The sequence below is a fragment of the Papio anubis genome, chromosome X (assembly GCF_008728515.1).
Source record: "Papio anubis isolate 15944 chromosome X, Panubis1.0, whole genome shotgun sequence".
In the NCBI taxonomy this organism is placed as follows: Eukaryota; Metazoa; Chordata; class Mammalia; order Primates; family Cercopithecidae; genus Papio; species Papio anubis.
The window spans coordinates 42,417,743-42,442,015 of record NC_044996.1 but is presented as its reverse complement, the minus strand read 5'-3'; the positions used below and the strand labels follow the sequence as shown (position 1 = coordinate 42,442,015).

Here is a 24,273-nt window from a genome sequence, read left to right as displayed (position 1 = left end):
AATGTTTTTCAAGAAATGCCCTTTCTCCTTCTAAGAAGTCATTTATTCTCTCACAAATGCCCCTCTGCTCCTCCCCATCCTTTATAGAGATGCTGCCACAAGCTCAGAATTCTAGCTTCCTTTATGGAGTGCATTTTCTTTGTAGACTCCATGTGGTCTGTTGTTTGGCCTTTCTCTTGCTGATATGTGTGTTGTCCAGTTTTAATTTTTCAGCAGGCCCCAAGCAGAATTAGAGGTAGGGAAAGTTTTCTCTCAACTTTTTAATACCATCATATTATGAGACAAGAATAGGTGGCTAAAATGAGAATCCACATAAGATGCTTTCAGTTATATGGAGGCAACTAGGGCCCCCTGGCCAACAGCCAGCATCAACTGCCAGACATGCTCTGAGTGGACTAGACTAGAGATGATTCCAGTCCAGCCTGCTGCTGAGTGATGGTCCCAGCTAAGGCCCAGACATTTATAGAGGGCAAAGACAAATTGCTTTTCTGTGTCATTCCATTCCTTCCTTCCCTTCCTTCCTTCCTTCCTTTAGCCCTTCCTTCCTTCCTTCCTTCCTTCCTTCCTTCCCCTTTCTTTTCTTTTCTTTTCTTTTTCTTTCTTTTTCTTTTCTTTTTCTTTTCTTTCTTTCTTTTCTTTCTTTCTTCCTTCCCTTCCTTCCCTTCCTTCCTTCCTTCCTTCCTTCCTTCCTCCTTCCTTCCTTCCTTCCTTCCTTCCTTCCTTCCTTCCTTCCTCCCTCCCTTCCTTCCTTCCTTTCTCTTTCTCTTTCTCTTTCCTTCTTTCCTTCTTTTTTCCTCTCCTCTCCTCTCCTTTCCTTTCCTTTCTTTTCTTTTTCGAGACGGAGTCTTGCTGTGTCACCCAGACTGGAGTGTAATGGTGCCATCTCAGCTCACTGCAATCTCAGCCTCCCTGGTTCAGGCGATTCTCCTGCCTCAACCTCCCGAGTAGCTGGGATTACAGGTGGGCTCCACCGCACCCGGCTAATTTTTGTATTTTTAGTAGAGACGAGGTTTCACCATGTTGGTCAGGCTGGTCTCAAACTCCTGACCTCGTGATCCGCCTGCCTTGGCCTCCCAAAGTGCTGAGATTACAGGTGTGAGCCACCATGCCTGGCCATCTTGTCCAAATTTCTAACCCACAGGATCCGTGATAATAATGAATGATTGCTTCATGTTTCCAAGCTTTGGAGCAATTAGTTATGCAGCCATAGTAACTGGAATAGGTGACATACACACAAAAATTCAATAACGTGTCTGTAGGGTAATTTTTAAGTACAGGTCTATAAATCATGCCTATTATTAAATATCACCAACTATGGGCTGAGAACTTTATACTCATTATTTCATCTAATTCTTACAAATTGCCTACAGGTTTGGCTCTATTCTTACCCACATTATATAGCTGAGTAAACTGAAGCTCAGTGAGACTAAGTAATTTGCTTGGGGTCATACAGTTAAAGTCTACACTTTTTCCACCACACCACATGGTTTCCTCAGGAAGAACTATATTTTAAATATGCAATAAAAGATGGAATATCTAGGATTTGATTACAGAAATCTTACTAACATTTCTGATGTTTATCCCTCTCAACTTCTATAAGGCTACTTTCACTAAGTGCCTGTAATTATTTCATTAGCTTCTAGATGGTTTCCCTGCTTTCAGGTTTTCAAGGTGCAAAATCTTCCCATAGCCTGTACCACACTGAGATTCCTAAAACACTGGTAGTTTGGGTCTGTCTCTTATTGCTATCCTTGATGTAATAGCTTCATTAAAAATTCTTCATTTATTCTGAAAGACTGAAGCACAAAGGCCATCTCTTCAAAGAGCAAGATCTGCCATTTCTTCTTTATTTGTCTTCTCATTTCTGTATTCCCCCTTGCACAGAGCCTGGCACATAGGAGAAGCTCAGAAACTATTTGATAGAATGAAATCTCTTGAGTACACTATTGTGTGGATCAGTTTTCTGCTTTCTTTCACTTTATGAACCACTTCCACTTTGCTTCATAAAAGGATATTTTAGACCAGAGATGATCCCTGGGACTAACTATAGATGAGCAGGTACTTTCTAGAAGTTGTTTCCTGGGAATTGACTTAGGCCAGTGACCACAGACACCCCTCATGCTCTTCTAAATGGCTGGAAAAGCTACATAAGTATTCATATCCCCTTTGTTGAGGTAAAATGAAAATGTTATGTTTTTCTTGGTTCAAGTAAAATTTATGGGTAACACACTTCACTGCTCTTACACTTGCAAAATTTTCTCCCAGATGGTAGATAGGTTATATCTCATTTTAAAAATTAGTTCTTACTTATATAAATAATACATAAATTATTAGGCATTATTCCCTTAATATCACTACTTTCCACAAATTATTTTTCTTCTTGCTGAAGTATATTCTCTAACAATTCTTTCTGAGGGTTTCTGTGGGTGGTAAGTTTTCTGGGTTCTTATATATCCAAAATGTCTTAATTTCTCCCTCCTACTTATATAATAGTTTGGCTCAGTATTAAATTCAAGTTTCAGCATTATTTTAACTCAACAGTTTGAAGATATTGCTGCATTGCTTTCCTGCATGTGATTTTGATAATGGAAAATCTGATGTCAAACAGATTCTTGTTCCACTGTAGGTGGTCTTTATTTTCTCTCTGAATGCTTTTAGTATTTTCATGTTATACTTGATGCTCTAAAATTTCATTGTGGTGTGTCTAATTTTAAGTCTTTTTAAAAAAATTACTTTTCTTGTTTTCATAAGTCATCCTGCTTGGCAATCAGAGGGTCCTTTCAATCTGAGGATTAATGATTTTGTGTCTGAAGAGGTTTTTCTTTTTGGCTATTCTTCAAATATTGCTCCCCACTCATTTTCTCCAATTTTATTCAATGGAACTCTTTTAGAAAAATGTGAAAATGTCTTGATTGGTCCTTCATGCCTCTAATTTCATCTATTATTTACTTTTAAAAGTCTCTTAAGTTTTCATATTTGCCTATTATTGTATTCATAATTGCTTGATCTTTCATTGATGTGATATCTTTTCTTATCATTTTGAGCTTATTATTGTATATTCGTGTTCTTAGGACTGTTACTGTAGTGAAAGTCTTTTAATTTGTTGAGTCTTTTTGTCTACATTTCATAGGATTTTCTTTGTCTAAATGTTTGGCAAGTCTCTTATTATATGCTTCTCTTTGTAGTTGAGGTATCATATTAGACTGTCTGCTTCCCCTGGCTATGCAATCTATTTTAGAGAATAGGGGAAACAGACAGAGGTACTATTTTCAGTGAGAGTGAGTGAGATGGAGAACATGCCATAAGGAAGGGTAACTTGATGACTATATGTGCTTTGCTATTTCTCATAAATATTGTTATTTTCTTAGCCATTGCCCGTCATCATCACCCAAGGCACTACCCTGTCTCACAGCCTTAAGCTCCTGTACTTATTGCTTTCACCTGAAGACAGATTCCTCTGTTACTGCTTGCTGGTCCATGTGGTGGGTAGAGGGATAAAAAGGGGCTGAGTTTTTTGGCTTTTCTTCCTGTTATACAAAGTGGCTGCCTCTAAGACCACTGCTTGGTTCTAGGTTTCACCTTTTGGTCCGGAGAACTCTTGGGATTATTTCACCATCTATAAGAATACTCTCCCATGTGTGCCCTGTGCTGTAGTTCCTTCTTCAATCAGAGCCTATCTACTTCCCGTCCTTCAGATTCTTCACAGTTTTTGACCCACCAACAGTGATTTAAAGCATGCCTATATTTAACATTTTTTCCTTTGTATTAGGTATAAGAGAGCCAATGAAAAAACTATAAATAACAGGGGTTCAATAAATGTATAAGCTTATTTTTCTATGCCTTAAAAAACATTTGTAAGGAAGTTTTCCAGGGCTGATGTGGTTGTATTGTAATCACCAGGCTTCAGTTTATCTTGTTGCTCTGCCATTCTCAATACCTGGCGCCCACTTCCTGGTACAAGATGGCTGCTTGGGAACAAATTTTGTCATTCAAATTTTAACCAGCAGGAAGGAGAAGAGGATGAAAACATATGTGTTTTCGCTTTCTATGAATATTTCCTGTAAGTTGTACGAGATACTTCTATATTCTAAGTCTGATAAATATATCCTTTATATGTATCATAACTACTACTAGGTACTTTGCATCTGAGTCTAAAGTCCACATTGTTAAGTTTGTTCCACAATGCCAGTGGTTCTCAACATTGGCTGTACTTTAGAATCACCAGGGTAGCTTTGAAAAATAGTAATGCTTGAGACCACACCAGATCAATGAAACTACACCAGATCAATGAAATCATAGTTAAAAGTATGTTGTAAAAGCATCTCATCTGATTCTATTGTGAAGCCTGGGTTAAGTACTACTGAGCTACGCTTTACAAATTGTTTCTCTTTTTGACTACCAAGCTGTGTGTCCTTCTGCCACACATTTTTCTGAGTAATTAATTGCTTACACTGTTTTACAAGTCTGTGTAATTTTTAAATTATTTTGAAGTACAGAAAAGTACCTTATTTCATATTTGCTTCAAGTTAAGAAAAAAAACTAAGAGATATATCAGACATTAAAAATGTTACAGATTTGAAAATTAATTTATGTAATAAACCATATTAACAGAATAAAGAAGAAAATTATATGATTGTATCAATGGATATGGAAAAAGCATTTGACAAAATTCAATGCCCATTCATAATTTTAAAAAAATTCCTCAGAAAACCCTAGAAATAAAGGGGAACTTGCTCAATTTGATACAGAACATCTACAAAAGAGCCTCTTACGGCTAACATCATACTAAAATGGTAAAGATTGAATGATTTCTAGGTAAGATTAGAAACAAGTTAAGGAAGTCCATTCTCACCACTATACTCAATATAGTACTAGAGGTTTTAGCCAGTGTGACGAGGCAAGAAACAGAAACAAAAGGCATTGAGATTAGAAAGGGAGAAATAAAGCTATCTCTATTTAAAGATGGTATGGTGATCCATATAGAAAATCCCAAGGTAATGACAAAAAACTCCTGAAACTAATAAGTGAATTCAGCAGGGTGGGAAGATGCAAGATCAGCATACACACATCAATTACATTTTTAGATACTAATAGTGAACATGAAGAATGCAAAATTTAAACTACAATACAATACGCAATCCTTTAAAAATGAGATATTTAAGTGAAAGTCCAACAAAACATGTATAGGACATGCATGCTAAAAATTACAAAATACTAAGGAAAGAAATCCAACCTAAATGAATGATGAGGAATATATTGTATATGGATGAGAAGATTCAATACAGTCAATTCTCCCCAAATTGGTATATTGGTTTAACACAATTTCTATCAAAAATCCTAGCAAGAGTTTTTATAGATATAGACAAGAGTATTATAAAATTTGTATGGAAACTCAAAAGACCTGGAATAGTCAACACAATTCTTAAGAATAAGAATAAAATGAGAGGAATCAGTACACCCAATTTCAAGGATTATTATGTAGTGACAGTAATCAAGACTTCAATATTGAAGGAGGCATAGATACATAAATCCATGGAATAGAATAGAGAACTCAGAAATAGACTCACACCAATATATCAAATTGATTTTTGACAAAGGTGCAAAAGCAAGTCAATGGAAGATATTCTTTCCAACAAATGGCTCTAGAGCAAAACATATGAACAAAAAATATGAACAAAAAATGACATGTGAACAAAAAATAACAAAAATATGAACAAAAAATGACACATGAACAAAAAATAGCACCAAAAAATGAACCACAACCTAAACCTCACACATTATACAAAAATTAACTCAAAATGGATCATAAGAATTAGGTAAAACATATGTTTATAAAAATTTTAGAATATAATATAAGAGAAAACTTTAGGACCTAGGCTTCATGAAGGGTTCTTAGGCATGACAACAAAACCACAATCCGTAAAGGAAAGAAATGAATAAATTAACAGCTTCTCCTCTGTGAAAGACCATGTGAAGAGGATGAAAAAATAGGCTATAGACTGAGAGAACCTGTTTGCAAACAACATATCTGACAAAGGACTGATATGAAAAATATATAGTGAATTCTCAAAACTCAAAATCAGAAAAAATAAACAGTCCTATTAGAAAATGGGTAAAAGGTCTGCTTGCTTCGGCAGCACATATACTAAAATTGGAACGATACGGACAGGATTAGCATGGCCCCTGCACCAGAAAATGGGTAAAAGGGACAGAGTCATTTCATCAAAGAAAATATATAATTAACAAATAAGCACATGAAAATATGTTCAACATAATTAGACATTAGAAAAATGCAAACTTAAATCACAAAAAGATATTACTGCACATCTATTAGAATGGATAAAGAAAAAAATGACAGGTGATGCTAGTGAGGAGGCAGAGAAACTGAATCTCTCATACATTTCTGGTGGGAATGTAAAATCTCACAGCCACTCTGGAAAACAGTTTGTCAGTTTCTTATAAAACTATATATTGCAATTACCGTATGACCCAGTAATTGCAATCTTAGGCTTTTCATTTCCAGAGAAGTGAAAACTTATAGTTGCACAGAAACTTGCATACGATTGTTCACATAGCTTTATTTGTAGTGGCCCAAAACTGAAAACAACCAAAATGTCCCTCAATAGGTGAGTGTGTAAACAAATAGTGGTATATCCTTACCATTAAATACTATTCAACAATAAAAAGGTATACATTTATGATACATGTAACAACTGGGATTTGTCTCAAGAACATTATGGTGAGTGAGAAAAAGCTAATCTCAAGAGGTTACATATTGTATGACTTCATTTACATAGCTTTCTCAAAATGATAAAGTTACAGAGCTGGAAAACAGATTAGTGGTGTCCAGGAGTTAGCAATGATGAAGGGATAGAGTATTGGGTGTGACTAATAAGAGGTAGCAATAGCAATCCTTGTGGTGATGGTATAGTTCTATATTTTGATTGTGGTAGCAGCTCCACTTAATATATACACAAAATAAAATGACATAGAATTAAATATATTTTGCCAATATCAAACTCCTGATTTTGATATTGTACTACAGTTTACTAATTTGCAACCATTGGGGGAAATTGACTGAAGGGTACATGGGCTTCTGTACTATTTTTCCACCTTTTGTAAATCTATAATTATTTAAAAATAAAAAATAAAAAAATGTACAGAGAAAACTAGATGGACCACCCATATACCTACCACTGAGTTTTACCCAATCATAAAAATTTGCCATATTTAAACACCTCATTTTTAAATTAACGTGCAATAAAATTGACTTTTTGGTGTATAGTTGGGTGAATGTTAACATATGTACAAATTTGTGTTAACAACACAATTAGAATTTGTGTGAACCACAATTGGAATCAAATACACTTTTGTCACCCCTCAAATCTCCTTTGTGCTATCCTTTTGTAGTCACACCTTCACCCCACACCTAACCCCTGGCACACACTGCTATGTTCTTTGTCTCTATTTTTTGTCTTTCTAGAATGCCATATTAATGGTATCCTACACTATGCAGTCTATTGAGACTGACATCTTTTACTTAGCATAAGAATTTGAGAGTTATCCAAGTTGTTGTGTTTACCAGTAGTTCATTGATGTTATTGCTGAGTAGCAATTTATTGTGTGGATGTAGCTCAGAGTGTTTACCCATTTATTTGAGCGGTTGAAGGATACTTAGATTGTTTTTACTTTTTTGCAGATTATGAATAGAATTGCTCCAAACATTTATGTATAAATTTTTATAGTTTTTCTATTGAGATACAATTCACACACCATAAAATTTGCTCCTTTAAAATGCACAATTTAGTGGGTTTGAGTATATTTATAAGGTTGTGCAGCCATCTCTAACTACTATATAATTGCAGAACATTCCAACAAACAACCCCCGAAAAACCCATACCCATTAGCAGTCACTTCTTTCTCCCTACCACCAGTCCAAGGCAACCACTAATGTACTTTTTGTCTCTTTAGATTTGCCTGTTTTGGACATTTCATATAAATAGAGTCATATAATGTGCGGCCTTTTGTGCCTGGCTTCATTCACTTAGCATAATGTTTTCAAGGCTCATCCACATTGTAGTATGTACCAGTAGTTTATTCCTTTTTATGGCTAAGTAGTATTTCATTGTATGGATACACCATAATTTGTTTATCTGTTCATCAGTTGATGGACAGTTGTTTCTACTTTTTGGCTATTATGCATAATGCTGCTATGAACATTTAAGTACAATTTTTATGTGGACAGATGTTTGTGTTTCTCTTGATTATGCAGAATTAAATGTAGAATTGCTGAGTTATGTTGTAACTCTGTGTTTAATTTTTTGAGAAACTGCCAAAACATTTTTCAAAGTGGCTGTGTTAATTTATATTGTCACTAGTAATCAGGGTTCACTCCTGCACATCCCTTCAATGCTTGTTATTGTCTTATATATATATATATATATATATATATATATATATATATATATATATATATATATTTTTTTGAGATCGAGTCTTGCTCTGTCACCCAGGCTGGAGTGCAGTGGCTGTGATCTCAGCTCACTGCAAGCTCCTCCTGGGTTCACGCCTATTCCTGCTCTCAGCCTCCCCGGTAGCTGGGACTACAGGCGCCCCTCACCACCGCCTGCTAGTTTTTGTATTTTTAGTAGAGACGGGTTTCACCTGTTAGCCAGGGATGGTCTCATCTCCTGACCTCGTGATCCACCTGCCTCGCCTCCCAAAGTGGATTACAGGTATTGAGCCACCGTGACCCGCTATATATTTTTTTTTTAATTCGTCATCCTGGTAGCTGAGAAATAATGTCTGACTATGGTTTTGATTTGCATTACCCTGATGGTTAATGGAATTGAGCATCTTTTCATGTGCTTAATGGCCACTTGTATATCATCTTTAGAGAAATATCTATTCAAATCCTTTGCCCATTTTCAAAATGGGTTGTTTGTCATTTTATTGTTGAGTTGCAAGAGCTCTTTTACATTCTGGAGAGAAGTCCTTTATTAAATATATAATTTGCCAATATTTTCTTCTATTACATATGTTGTCTTCTTCATTTATTCATGGTATCCTTTGATACTCAAAAGCTTTAAATTTTGATAAAATCCAATTCATATTTTCTTTAGTTGTTTGTGCTTTAGGTATTATATCTAAAGATACCATTGCCTAATCCAAGGTCAGTTACAAAGATTTATACCCCTGTTTTCTTCTAAGAGTTTTAGTTTTTAGTTCTTACATTTAGGCCTTTGACTCATTTTGAGTTAATTTGTTCATATGGTTGTTGTGGCATTTATAACTTTCTTTCTCCACTACATACTCCATATTTGCTAGGGATTTTTGTTTTTATTTTGTTTGTCTGTTTGGGTTTTTTGTTTGTTTGTTTATTTACCCTGTAGCATCATCCCAATTTTTATTTCAAGAAAAACTGAGCCTTTGATAGTTTGCCGGTATTGGATTGCTCTAACTTTCAAGTGATGGAAATACCATTCCCTTTGGAATTAAAAACCAAAACCACACCAAGTCCAAAGTTGCAGGGAGTGAAGCAACTTTTTGTGAGTGGGTCATTAGGTATAATAATGATTGATACCATCTCTATTTCCATTCTTTGATAGCCTGGCTGTAAGAGAAATATAGGTAGCTAGTTCAGAGCACAACTATATCCATAGAACAGTACTTCAACTTCACAAGGTGTAGCCTCCCAGTTAAGGCCATAAACTGATTCAGTGTTAGGTAATGCACCATTCAATAAGGCTAGCTGCTTCTGAGAGATGGCATCCATGGTAAGACCTGTGAAACCCATGAATATGAGGCTACTGTCTCTCTTTTTTGGCTGACAAATGAATTATTTAATTAGAACGAATGTTGCAAAGATACTGTGATGATGAATAAGATAGTAAATCCATGGATGGTGGTATGGCAGAAGCCTTGTGGATAGCCAATGTGAGCGTGTATAAAAAATAGTTGCCTATTCCATTGAGGGCAAACATCTGCCTCCCAAATGACAGTTGTAATTATACTGTTACCAGGTAGGCATATGGTTATACTGGGTTATGGTTCCAAATTAGCAGTTCAGCAGTGGTCTCTGCTAGAGGCAGACTGGGCACTCAGCAGGGCTGGAGCCAGACTAGTTTTTTGATAAGAGGAACCTCATATTGTTTAGCTATATGTATCTTCCACCCTTATCATCATGGACGTTTTATTCGTCAGCCATATTAACCAAGCTCTGATGTAGCTGGGCAAGGACATCTGCAGATAAAATGTCTACTTTCTCAAAAAATTTTAAGACATGCGAAGTCCTGATTTTATATATCAGTTCTATTTGGAAAGGAAATGCTGCTGTGCATGTTCAACTTTATGTGCTGGCAGATCAAATAAAACCCATATACGATGGGAAGCTTGGGTTCCAGGGTCATTCTGTTTCCCATGGTCAGGCATTAAATTCTTGCCTAGAACACACAAGAAAATCAAGAGCTACTTTACAATATAAGAGGCTTTTCTTCAAAACCTTTGAGGGATGGGGAGGGGGTTACACAAATTATTCTATTAGGACTTGCCACCATCTCTATATAACAACCTGAGCTGCTATAGATATTTTTGAGCACCACTGGATCTGTTGGATAACATGAACCCTACAGGTTCGATCAGTATTATGTCCATTGGGATGGTATGATGATCAAGGTGCCTAGATTAAGCTAGAGATCCAGAAAGCTGGTGAACTGCTGAAATAAGACAATAAGCATGTACTGATGTCAGAGGGTATACTTAGGATATATACTAAGGGTAAACAGATGAAAGCTACTTGTTTTCTGTTTTATGGTTATTGGGATAGAGAAAATGTCCGATTGGTAACTGTACATGAGGTTCTAAGAGCTGTGTTTATTTGGTGAGGTAAACATATCCTCTATGTTGGATCAGGGCATCCTAATGGTATAGCTGCTATTAAGGGTTTGTTTGTTCAACAATTAAAGTCCTACATGATCTGAGTTCAGTGAACCACTTATCAATAGGACTGATAGGAGGACAATAGCTAGGATGACTTCATATGAAATTGTTTGGACTACTGCTCATAGTGCTATACACACAAACACACACACACACACATATACGTGATACCTACAATTTTACATATATATTTTTATATATAGCTGTATTCAGCCATTCTTGCATTTCTATAAAGAAATTCCCAAGACTGGATAATTTATAAAGAAAAGAGGTTTAATTAGCTCATGGTTTTGTAGGCTGTACAGGAAGCAAAGCTCCAACGTTAGCTTCTGGGGAGGCCTCAGGAAGCTTATCGTCATGGCAAAAGGCAAAGTGGGAGCAGGCACTTCACATGGCAAAAGCCGGAGCAAGAGCGAGAGAACAAGAGAGCGAGAGAATAAGAGAGCGAGCGTGTGAGAGAGAACATGCATGCATGAGTGTGTTGGAGGGGAGGTGCCACACACTTTTAAATGATCAAATCTCTGGAGAACTTACTATCAGGAAGACAGCACCAAGTCATGGGGGATCCAACCCCATGATCCAAATACCTCCCACCAGGTCCAGCATTGGGGATTACAATTCAACATGAGACTGGACAGAGACAAAAATCCAAACTATATCAACATCTATGTGTCATATATAGATATCAGGACACTAACTTTCTGTCAGATATCTAAGTTTCAAATATCTTTCTCAGTCTATTATTTATTTTTTAATGTTTAAATGCTGTCTTTTACCTTTAGAAACTGTAAATTTTTATGAAATCAATTTATCAATATTTTCATATAAGATCTCTGCTTTCTGTGTCTTAAATTCTTTTCTACCATAAGGATTTAAAGGAAACCTTTTTTGCTTCATTCTAATAATTTTAAAGTTTTGTTATTTATTCAGGTCTTTAAAACATCTGGAGATTATTTTTATGTATAGTGTGAGGGGAGTATCTAATTTGTTTTTTTTAATATGAAAGTTAATTGACTTAATGCTATCTATTGAATACTCTATGAGTTCCTTACTTTATACAGTTCAACAAATACCCAAACCTATTGTGTGTTAAATATTGTTCTAGGCACTTAAAATGCAATATTAAAAATATAGACAAAAGTAGTCCTATTAGTAATGTGAATTACATATACCATTAAAGCTGTTAGAATATTTCTACCCTGTTGAAGCTTATATTATACCTTGAGGAAATATGTAATTAATAAGTATATTATATAGTATGTTGGAGATGATAAATGTTATGGAAAAATAAAGAGAGTAAAAATTTTTGAACTGTTAGGTTGAGAGGGAAGGTTGTAACTTTAAATCAGGTAGTCTAGGTAGGCCTTGTTGAGAAGTCAACCTTTGGGTGAAGACTTGAAAGAAGTGAGGTAGTTGGCATATGAATATTCGGGGGATAATAAAAGTTAATACTTATACATACTATATGCCAGAGTCTGTTCTAAGCACTATACATATATTTGCTCATTTAATCCTTGTAACAACTGAGAATGCTACTGTTATTATCATCACCTTCGTGTGACAGACGGGTGAAGTGAAGTACAGAGGGTTAAGTACCTCACCCAAGGTCCCTAGCTAATAATTAGTAGAATCAGAATTTGAACCTAGGCAGCCTGGCTCTAGAGTCCATGCTTTCAGCATTACCTTATGATATAGCAAGTTCCTGTTTATGCTGATATCTGTTTTAATTAATCTTTTTCTGTCCTATAGGCCAACATCACACTATCTTCATTACTATAGCTTTATAACAAATTTTTTGTGGGGCAGATATTGGCTTCTGATTTCTCTTTTCTACAATGATCTTGGCTACTCTTAGAGTTTTATATTCTTCCACAAAAATTTTGAAGTAATTTTTTGAGTTTCACAAAAATTCTTGTTAGGGCTTTTATTGTAATTTCTTCATATGTATAGATTACTTTGGGGAGGACTGTTATCTTACATCATTGCATCTTGTTATCCATGAGCCTGGTCTGACTTTACATTTATTAACAGCTTCTGTTATGTTCTTTGATAGTTTTATGATCTTCTCAATAAAGGCCCTATGCATAAACAATCTTGTAATATGTTCCAACCTCACTTCCTGTTTGCTTACTCTGTCCCACACTGTATCCTACTCTTTGTGCTTCTGATTGGTAACATAAACTAATAATTTTTTGGTATTTTGTGTGTGTGTGTGTGTGTGTGTGTGTGTGTGTGTGTGAGAGAGAGAGAGAGAGAGAGAGAGAGAGAGATGGAAGAGAGATTTCTCGACCCTGCTCTTTAAGCTGAGTTTGATTAACCCAGACTGCAGGATATCAAGAAAGATCTAAGCCTTTCTTCATGATTTTTGCAAGATGCTTAGTCTTGTGCTATCTCTTTTCTTCAATGAGTCATCAAGCCCCTCAGGGGCAGTGATGGATGTTTCCTTCAGTGTCTTGCCTGTGGTACAGGGCACATGGTAAGTAATCAAAAGGTCTTATTGCTATATTTCCAACATGGAGTTGCTATTCTTTTTCTTAAATCATTTCGCTCCATTGAGCCCTCAACCGTGACTTTCCCTTGACTTTCAAAGTTGACTTCCATATTTAAAGATGTACTTTTCCCCTGGACTCACATCCGAGACCTTCTCTTTTGCCAGTGGCCTGTTTCCTCTGAAGAAGTGAGAAAGAAGGTCTTGGTAAGTAGCTGAGAGTTCTTTGAGAAGAAATATCTTTGTGAGATGATCTAGTCCAATTTTTGCAAAAGTTTTTTTTATCCCTGCAGAACATTAGTGCATGTTCTGGGGCAACCAAAATGTTCTGAGCTTTAAAAAATAAGTGGAAGCCCTGTATACCAAGTTGTTTTCTTTTTGAGACACATTTTATAGTTTATATTAAGGGCCCTGACAAGTTTTATGATAAGCAAAACTATCTTTGTTTAGCACATCACTTTTCAAACATTTTTGCCCACAGAATTTTTTTTCCTGTTTTTAAGGAACACCTCTTAATGCCCACATATCTCAAACAAGGTAATATTGATCCTGCCTCTCCCTCTGCTCTCTGGTATATATAAAGCAAACAAAGTCATTTATCCAAGGCTGTCTCATAAAGACATTTTTCAGCTTCCACAGTAGCATTGCAAAGCCTGTATTATGAGGCAATTTCCTCTAAAATACATTTCAAATGGTTCGTGTTTAAGTTTTATTATCCCATCCATTGTTGTATCTTCACCAGAAATAAAATGATTTTGAGTTCTGATGCAAAATTAATTGCTACATATTTACTGAATGCTTATGATGTGCAGGAAAGAATTTTTAAGACATTAACCTTGTTGGAATTTCCACATTTTCCTGTCCTTATTCCTTGATTTTTCTTTGCCTCTAGCCTGAATAATGTTGATTTTTCATGACGTTGCCACAAGGTAAGGTAAGGTAACGACACATGGAGGAAAACAGGGCAGAGACATGCATTCCCCTGAGATACTTGTATGGTAACCAAGAAATCAGCAGCAAGTTGTTGGGGGGACTTAACTAGGTAGGTTGCACATTTGAGGCTGTCCACTCAACTAACAGACAGCTCCAGGCTTTGCTGAGTCAACACCTTTCACAGAAGAAAGACAATCATATTTTTTATCCTACTTGACTGCAGCTTACAATAAAACACATGCAAAGAAAGTGCTTAAATACAAAAGATCAACAACACTATATAAAAGGAAGTGTTAATTATACTAGGAATCAGATATAAAATAATTACTGAGCATGGTATTAGCTCTGAGTTTCCTGGAAACCAAGCAAAAATAGAACCATGATAGTTCAAGGCTGCTACATATTGATGCATGTAGCCTCAATTGTGAAGATAGTAGCATCTCCCTACCCCATTCAACCTCTCACCTTTCTCTTTTGTTTTATAGTTCGGCCTGATCTAATTAGTTCAATTTGGATGCTTCCTTGAGATTTTTGTAACGTATTTTATATAAAGCAATCAGTTAGTGACAAATAAGCAGTTTGAGGAGAAATCTGTTAATATTTATTTTGTAGCCATCAGATTTACTTCACATAGAAAGGTCTTTGGGTTGGGTTTGAACTTCCAAACTGTCAAAGGTAAATGCCACATTAACCTTTCATTAACCAAATTCTTACAATAGGCTAAAAGGTTTGGGGTGTCGTTTTTACTTCTATCTTCCATAATATTCTAGAATTATTTTTCCTTGTTTTGTTCCTATCCTACTTCCTCTTAGTCTGCTTTGTTGACTTCATTTAAAAAAAAAAAAAAAAGACCAAAAAGGCAGTTGTTGGACACTTGAGCTAAACTGCCTTAAAGAATCTGCAGATTTTATTTATTTATTTTTTTCCACTCAAGAGGGTAAAAAGAAGAGAGCTACAATTTCTAAGCCTGGATTGGCTGTCTGAGTCTGGCCCCCAGGCAGATTAGGCCAAGGCTTGGCCAAGTGAAATTGCCAGTTTTCTAAAAGAAAGGGCTAGCACATTGCTCATTAGAGCATTCTGATTTTGTCTGCGCAATCTTTTTGCTACCCTGCAATTTCCTGTTGGTTATAAATGAAACCTTTTTAGCTGTTAATGCAGCCTGTGAATTTTTTTAAAAGCATGTAATTAATCATAGGAGGTTGGGGGGATTCACTAAGCCTGAGTTACATGGGAGAAGCTAGACAAGGCACTAGGACCTAGAAGGCATCTATCCACCCTGGCAGGAATTTCTTGCTTGGAGCTCAGACAACAAAGGCATAGAGAGATTGGTTTTCTTTCTCTCAGCATCTCCACCCAACCAGCAGAAAACCGGTGAGTGGGGCTTTTAAGTGATTTTCAAGCAGAATGTAACAGATGTCAAACGGGAAAAGCACAAGGCAAAGCCTGCTCTCTCTGTCTCTCTGTCTCCTCTTCTCCTTTTTTGCCTTATTCTATCCGATTTTTTCCCTAAGCTTCTACCTGGGAGTTTCCTTTGGAAAAGTGAGTTTGACGTTCCTTTGTTTTCATTGTGATGTTAATTTAGAATAATACTACCTCTGATCCTAAAGCAAAGCAAAGCCTTACTGGCACGCCTGGGGAAATGTTTGCTACTTGCCTTGAGGAGGTGGGGTCTCTTACCACTGCAGGTTGTCTGACAGAGACAATGCTGAGCTCAGCATAGGTCATGGTGACATTGGAAAAAAGGGGGAATTCAGCCTGGCAAACCCATTGGGCATCAGTCTTTCTTATTTCCTGTCCTCCTGGTCCCTTGCAAATATATTGATGTGGCAGTGTGTAGCAGCTGAGCCCTGCTTGCTTTGTGAGTCCTTTTATCTCCATCTGTGAGATGCATGTTAATAGTTTGGCTCTTAGGATGTCACTACATTTGCTAGCATTTGGGGCTTCAGTTGTATTGGGTTTCATGTTTTGATTGTTTGGGGTTCTTGGTGGGGGAGGGGGTTCAACAGAAGGGAGAAAAGCAAAACCTGACAAATGACCATCTTTTCCTCAGCTAATGCACCTGGACAACATACAAGTTTGGGGTGAATTGCCTTCTGTGAGGGTAAAATGTCACTTCAATTAGGGTAGAGACCCAGAACAATGAAAGGTGTGCTTCCTTCTAAAGGTCCCATATGCTGTTCGGAGACTCATTTGTGAATCTTTCAACAATTAAATTATTCCATTAAGAGGTGTTGCTGCATCGGTGGGGAGGGGGTGGAGCAACTGGGGAAAAAAAAATAAAAAAGGATTTTGTGAACAAATGATACCGGGGGAAGACAGAGCTAATAACTTGTTAAATAACTTATTTTTCTAATCCTTTTTTCCCCCTAGCTTATTTCTTATGAATGTCGGATAGCTGCACCAGCTTGGTGGGGAAAGGGTTTGATGAATAGCACAAAGACACTGGCTGTTCCCTGGAGGCTGTCCCTTTAAAGGAGAATCTTAGTTTATTCTGGGGGGATGGGATGCACACATTAGAGTAGGAAAGAGGGCTTGGAATAAAATGAAAACACTCCCCCTTCATAGTCATTGTACTGAAATGCAAAGACTGCTTCCTAAGCTGGAGATGCTAACCTTGGCTAGCTCCTTCTGTTCTCTTCAAGGGGAATTTTGTCAGGCTATGGATTCATTTACAACTGTTAGTCATGTGGGCATGTGTGAGGAAACAGATGCCAGTTTTAATGTATTTAGCCCGAAGTTACAATTTGATAGGAGCCACTGTCAGTAAGTCTCAGGATTTTCAGCTATTTCAAAATCTCCCCCTCTCCTCTCTCTGGAACAGTGCCAAGAGTGCCTCCCTCTCTATCTCTTGCTCCCAACCCCCACAACCACCAGCACCCCCGCCCAGCCCCTCCTTCTTCTCTATTAAGATCAATATTCCTGCAGGTCAGGGGCAAGCAGCAGATGGGTCACAGGCTTTTTTCAACCAGTTCTTTTCACAAGCAGCAGATTGCAGATCTGGATCTGGCTAATATTTGAAATCCCTTCTTTTTTCCCTCTCCTCGTCCCTTTTTGTTTTTCCCTCTCTTCACCCCCATCCCTTTCTCCAACGCTCAGGTCTCTGAGGTTCCACCAAAATATGGAACTTGATTTTGGACACTTTGACGAAAGAGATAAGACATCCAGGAACATGCGAGGCTCCCGGATGAATGGGTTGCCTAGCCCCACTCACAGCGCCCACTGTAGCTTCTACCGAACCAGAACCTTGCAGGCACTGAGTAATGAGAAGAAAGCCAAGAAGGTACGTTTCTACCGCAATGGGGACCGCTACTTCAAGGGGATTGTGTACGCTGTGTCCTCTGACCGTTTTCGCAGCTTTGACGCCTTGCTGGCTGACCTGACACGATCTCTGTCTGACAACATCAACCTGCCTCAGGGAGTGCGTTACATTTACACCATTGATGGATCCAGGAAGATCGGAAGCATGGATGAACTGGAGGAAGGTAATTTAAATAGTGGGTGGTGGCCCTTGGTGGGAGGTGGCATCATTGATTATGGTTACATTCTTGGGTTGCTTTGAAAAAAGTTAGGCAGTGTATTTTTCAAAACACCGGGTTGATTGATGCTCAAATTTCTAATGCTATAGACATCAACAGAGCCATTAGTAATCACCCTTCAGTCTCTGCTGAGGTTGAAGTGTGAGTGGTGGTGATCATGCATTGTGCTTATCTGCCAGGGTATAAAAAGGAAAATCTTAATTGTAGCATTTACTCTAGATTTTGTTCGTAATTAACTCTGAGTAGCACTATTGAGGCAGAACATGAAATCATTACGGGTATAACAAGGAAGGACATTTGGTTGGGTTAACAGAGAAAATATTATGCCCAAATTTTCTTTGAACTGCTGAGAAATTATTTGTGAATTGCAACTCATTGGAAATAAGCACCTTAAGAGCAGAATTTCCTGGACATATTCACAGAGGATTATTCTTTTAGGTAAGTGGTTGCTGCTCAGCTGTTGCTTCTAAAAAGCCTACTTTAGGGTGTGTCCCTAAGGCTGAGGTCATTGGGAGAAATACCAAAGAAAGCTGTAGGTATGTCTGGTATTTTAATAAAGACCATTCCTATTAGAATAGGAATTGACTCACTATACCTAAATCCCCTTATAACTTCTCTAGATTTTTGTATGGCAACTAAATTTTCTACGTAGATTGCCAAAAATCCCAACAACCTGTGTACCCACCTCAAAATAGGGAAAATCCCACCTCTTACCGGAACTTACCCAGCCATAGAGTCTTCTTCATGGTCATTTAGAAAATAGATCTTGGGTCACATTTTTTAACGTTCTATATTATCAAATCAATTATACTGAGGATGCTTCCCTATTTTTAAATTGGTGGATGTAACACATGTGATCAATTTGACCTAATACAGTGCTTTAAAGAACAGCCTGAAGGAGTGGTGATAATTAATGTGTTCTTCCTCAAGCCCCTTCCCCATTATCCAGCCCACTCTCCTCACTCCTTTCTTTCCCTGAGCAAAGGTGAGTTTAAAGCAGGCAGATCTCTAGAGTAACCAAATTATGAAATAACTATCAAGGAAGGAGAAATAGCACCTTAAAGGATTTGATGTGGGAAAAACCTGCCTCTGCTTCACTGCTTCTAAGTTTCTTATGTTCCCAGACAAAGGAGAATGAGGGTTTCCTTTGTACAAGATCCTACTTCTCTCAAATAGCTGCTGTTGCCCAAGTAGTCAGGCAAAGTGATTGGGACTAGTTACTTATAAGAGACAGCATCCATATGGTTGCTGCATCTCAGTCTCAGGGTTCAAATTCGAGTTTCTTTCTCTCTTTCTTTCTTTCTTCCTTTCTTTCTTTGACAGAGTTTCGCTCTTGTTGCCCAGGTTAGAGTGCAATGGCATGATCTCGGTTCACCACAACCTCTGCCTCCCGGGTTCAAGCAATTCTCCTGCCTCAGCCTCCCGAGAAGCTGAGATTACAGGCATGTGCCACCATGCCTGGCTAATTTTGTATTTTTAGTAGAGATGGGGTTTCTCCATGTTGGTCAGGCTGGCCTCGAACTCCTGACCTCAGGATCCACTCGCCTTGGCCTCCCAAAGTGCTGAGATTACAGGCGTGAGCCACCATGCCCGGCCGAGATTTTTCTACGTAGATGACCTTGAAAAGCAATGTGCAGGAAGCTTAGATTATTTCATCATGTGCTCAACGGGCAGGCAGAGGTTAATCCTAGGCCCTTCCTGACCATCAAAGGATTGACCATCCTAGTGCTTGTCTTAAAATAAAGGAGAGTCACGGCAACCTCGGCAAACTCGAAGGGTTTGAAGCTAGGTCGAGGGAGCTGTCCAACAGAGTAATTGTTAGGGTGTCTGTCTTTTGTCACTGTAAAATCCACATCTCAGTCAAATTTCAGGGATTTCTCCATAAAAACTTTCACAGACAAAGCACCCTGTATCACCCAATATGTCCTCATGTCCATGGACTGTGATATTCTAAAGACCACAATAGACATTAGGAAAGAGTACTGAACCAACTGACATTGTATTCAGACCAAGTATTAGAATATTCCTGTGTTTGATATAAGAGAGGTGATATGCACAAAATTTTCCCCCAAATCCATTTTTTACTATTGATTTTTCTCCCAAGATATGTGTGTGTGTGTGTGTGTGTGTGTGTGTGTGTGTGTGTATTGGTGTATTACGAGAGGGCTGGTGATAGTCTCTGTTCAACATAGGTAGGCAATAAATGTAATTTTGAAAAGACTGCATCTTTCTATTGCCTTGATTCCCTTTGAGTCATATTAGATTGAACTCCTCTTATCTGTCACTCCCGGGTGCAGTGGTACTTCTTGGTGAATTCCCGGACTATGTGAAGTGTGAATAGGGCTCAGTTGCATTTGTTCACATGTCATCTACAACTACAAGGCACAGTGGACCTCAATACCCTTCTAGTCCTGAGTACTGCCTATTCAGTCAAGAAAATTCAGGGCTATCTCTGGGATAGTGTTAAGAAATGTGATCAATTTTCTCACTGACACAGAGCCAAATGGGAAAGGGCACTGGGATGAGAAGGATGAAGACAATGTGTCTTTTTCTCTCCTATTTTATATTTTAGAACTGCCCATCTGGGAATGGAGGACAGAAGTCCTTTGACTTTGTTCCCCTTCACAAGAGGTTGAACGAAAGATCAAAAAGTCATACACATTGCTTTCAGTTAGACTTCCCGGCGTGAAATATCAGGATATTGAGTTCTAGTCTTAGAAACAGCAGATTATAATGAAAAAAAGAAGTCTTTGGACTCCGATTTGGTTCAAATCCAGGATCTGTCAATGCTAGCCTGTAAGACCTTGAGGAAACCATCTAGATTCCCTAAGCCTCAGTTTGTCATCTGTAAAGTGGGAATAATGGCTTTGACGATTAAACAAGACAGTGGATATAAAGTGCATATTACTCTGCCTGGCACACAGTAGTGCTTAATAAAAGGTAGTTATTATTGTTTGAATTATCCTAGTTTATAGCTGGTTTAGCTACATGATCATAGACTTGTCCTTATCATTAATGTGACTCATGTTAATTATTTTTAAAATAACTCTTTAAAAAAACAAAGAACTGTATTAAGGTATAATTTGCATAACATAAAATTTACCCATTCAAGCGTACAATGATTTTTAGAAGATTTATCAAGTGGTGCAACCATCATCATAACATAATTTTGGACCATTTTCATTTCCTCAAAAAGAAACCCTATTCCAATTAGTTGTCACTGAATATTTTCTTCAATCTCTCCAGCTCTAGACAATGATTAATCTACTTTCTGTCTCCACACTTTTGCCTATTCTGGGCACTTCATATAAATTGAATCAAATACTATGTGGTCTTTTGTGCTTCTTTCACTTAGAATAATGTTTTCAAATTTTATCTGTGTTGTCCATGTATTGGCACTTCATTCCTTTTTGTTGAAGAATAATATTTCATTGTATATGTAGACCACCACATTTGTGTATCTCTTGTGAGTAATATTTTTAACTGTAAAATGGGACTAGTAACACCTGCCTTCTCTATCCATCAGGGTGGTTGTAAAGTTAAACTTAAATAATAGATATGGAAACACATTGACAAGGTAAAATTATAGCTACAGGTACTATTATTATTAATGATGTAAAGACACTAATAATGGAAATAATAATAATAATGATTATGACAATGATGTTAGTAAGGGATTGTAATGATCAGTGGTTCCTAAACCTGGCTGCCTTTCAAAATCTTTCAGAGCTTTAGAAAAATATTACATTCCTGGGCCACACCCAAGATCTATTGAATCAGAATCCCCAGGGGTAGGGACCCAGTGTTTGTGTTTTTACAAATCTCCTCACATGATTTTTATGAGCACTTAGACTTGGGAAGTATTAGACTGGGTGATCTTGATGGTTCCATTCACCTCACTAAAGTGGTAGGAGTTTTGAGACATGCAGAAATCTGTTTTTATTTTTTTCTTTTTACATCTTAAAGGAATAATAGAGCATAGAACTCACTGTGTTTTCAAATGGCCACATTATTACATCTTTAGCCTAAAAATACATGAAAGTTTAAAATGATTGGTTAATAATCACTCTGGCCTATGGCACTCCTTTGTCTAGTGTCTCTAGTCTGCAGTTTTCTGCTAGATACAGAAAGTATCAAGGGCAGCATTTTGGATCAAAGGTTATTGATGTCAGTTTTCCCACAGTCCTTGGGTACACCGAGGGTCTTAGTGAAGTCATGTAGGATGTGGTCCTCATTAGCTGTATCCCAAGGAGGTCAATGAATAAAATCCACTGTTGGGTTTTCCTTTTGTCATGTCTTTTTTTTTTTTTTTTTTTTTTTTTTAAGAATCTTTCTCTTTCCCTTTATGGCTGGTCCAATTCTTTTCCCATTTTCTTGTATGTAAGTATCCAGATCAACTTTGGGGGTATCATTTATGACTAGCCAGTTTTTCTGAACTCAAACTGAGACAAGTTCAAGAGTTATTACACAGACCACGGGACAGAATATTTACAATTGGAACAGTCTTAGAAAATCTGAGCTGTGTAGTCACACTGGCTATGATCCAGTTATTTTACCATAGCTCATATGTTTCAATGAGATGAATCCACCTCCTCACTAATTTATTCTCTAACTACTAAAGCAAGTACATTGTCAAACACAAGAATTTTAAGATACCTGGGAGGGATGCATTGCTAATAGATATGATAATATAATCAAATGTCATTTAATATTTTAATATAATACAGTAAAGTGTTATTTAATATATTCCTTCTTGAGTCAGGAAATCCTGGAGAAGAGGAGAAAACCCAGGCAGAAGTGCTTTTGTGCTGAGAAGATACAAATATATATATAATGCTTTTGAAAATGGAGCCTTCTTGAAGAGAAGGGAGGTAGACATTAGATCATCTTGAGCCCACAGCTTGTTTCATTTCTGCCCTTTCAGCTGTGCTTCCATGATTTCACTCCTTACCCCCTCACCCTAAAGCAGGTTTTTAGTTCCAGCCAATTTGCACCCTGCTTGGCTCTGAAGCCAGCTTTCCCTCTAGGCCCCCAACTGGTAGGAAATAGCCCTTGGAAGCTGTGGCAGGATGGGAACTCAGCTGTGTAAAGGTGCGACACACCTCATCCAGCTCCAAGTGCCAGGCAGCAGGATGTGCAGGAGGCACTGAGTGCTGGCAGCAGACATTGAAAATGCTGGCAAAATCAGAACAAGGAAGTCTTAGTCTAGTAAAGAAGCGCATTTGATGTCTTTCTAGCATAGAAGTGGAGAGTCCTTGGAGGTGGGCAGCTATTTTCTTAACATTTAATTATCCTAACAGCTTTGTTTTCTCAAGCCTGTTTGAGATGGAAAAGAGAAGAAGATTCCTTCTTATGGACTCTTGGACCTAGAAGGGACTCAGGTGTCACCTAGTGCATTATCTTTGCTTTAGAGATGGCAAAGCTGAGACTCAGACAGATTAAGTGATTTCCCTAAGGTCACACAGCTTTTAAGTGCCTAGTTGAGATTTGAATCCAGGTCTGTGTGACTCCTGAGTCGTCACTCTTGACGATGATAAATATCCTGCCCTCAGTGGGCCTCTGCTGTGGCAGCAGCGGCTTTGCTGGGTGTTAGCATAAATCTCCTATATTTGGCATTTGCCACAACTGGAAGCCTCCTCCCGACCAGCAGGAAATCTTATCCTTGAATCACAGGTCCCCAGCAGTGCTCATGTCGTATTGTAATCGCAGTTCAGTTCCTAGATGGTTGCCCTTGATACCTTCTCTTGTTTTTTCTCTTCAGCTTCTATTCCTCTTTTTAGTCTCTTTCTCTCAGGAATTTCTTCCTCTTTTTCCTCTTTGCTCTTTCCTTCTTGTTCTCTCCTCTATTCCATAAGATTAGGGGCTTAGTAATAATAGAAATTTATCAAGTGCTTACTATGCTCCAGATTCTGGGATCAGCATTTTATTTTTATTTTGTTTTATTTTATTTTATTTTGAGACGGAGTCTCACTGTCTCTGTCACCCAGGGTAGAGTGCAGTGGTGTGATCTTGGCTCACTGCAACCTCTGCCTCCCTGGTTCAAGCAATTCTCCTGCCTCAGCCTCCACAGTATCTGGGATTACAGGCATGTGCCACCATGCCTAGCTAATTTTTGTGTTTTTAGTAGAAATGGGGTTTCACCATGTTGCCAAGGCTGGTCTCAAGCGATCTCAAGCGATCCACCTGCCTCAGCCTCCCAAAGTGCCAGGATGACAGGCTGTGCTGCCGTGCCTGGCCATGGGTTGAGCACTTTTTATCCATCATCTGATTTATGCCCCACAACAACCCCACAAGGCAGGTGTTCTTATTATCACCCTTGCTTTGGAAAGAAGAAACTGAAGGGAAGGGAGGTTAGAGTTCACAATTAGGAAGTGTTGG

At 37.8% G+C, this 24,273-nt stretch overlaps 1 protein-coding gene and 1 pseudogene across 8 annotated transcripts in view; both read left to right on the top strand.

Moving 5' to 3' along the window:
* The first annotated feature begins 6,125 nt into the window (after positions 1–6,125).
* Positions 6,126–6,223, top strand: LOC116272223 (annotated as a pseudogene).
* An 8,994-nt stretch (positions 6,224–15,217) lies between these two features.
* DCX (doublecortin) overlaps positions 15,218–24,273 on the top strand; it is a 125,172-nt gene continuing 116,116 nt past the window's right edge. The window contains exons 1-2 of one of the 8 annotated variants that reach the window (XM_021932532.2): positions 15,218–15,898; positions 17,456–17,841. In XM_021932532.2, coding sequence (XP_021788224.1) covers positions 17,478–17,841 — 364 coding nt within the window. In that variant the 5' untranslated portion in view covers positions 15,218–15,898; positions 17,456–17,477. Of the gene's footprint in view, positions 17,123–17,455; positions 17,842–24,273 lie in introns of all 8 variants that reach the window. The other 7 variants (XM_021932531.2, XM_021932533.2, XM_031660675.1 and 4 more) reach the window with 7 other exon arrangements.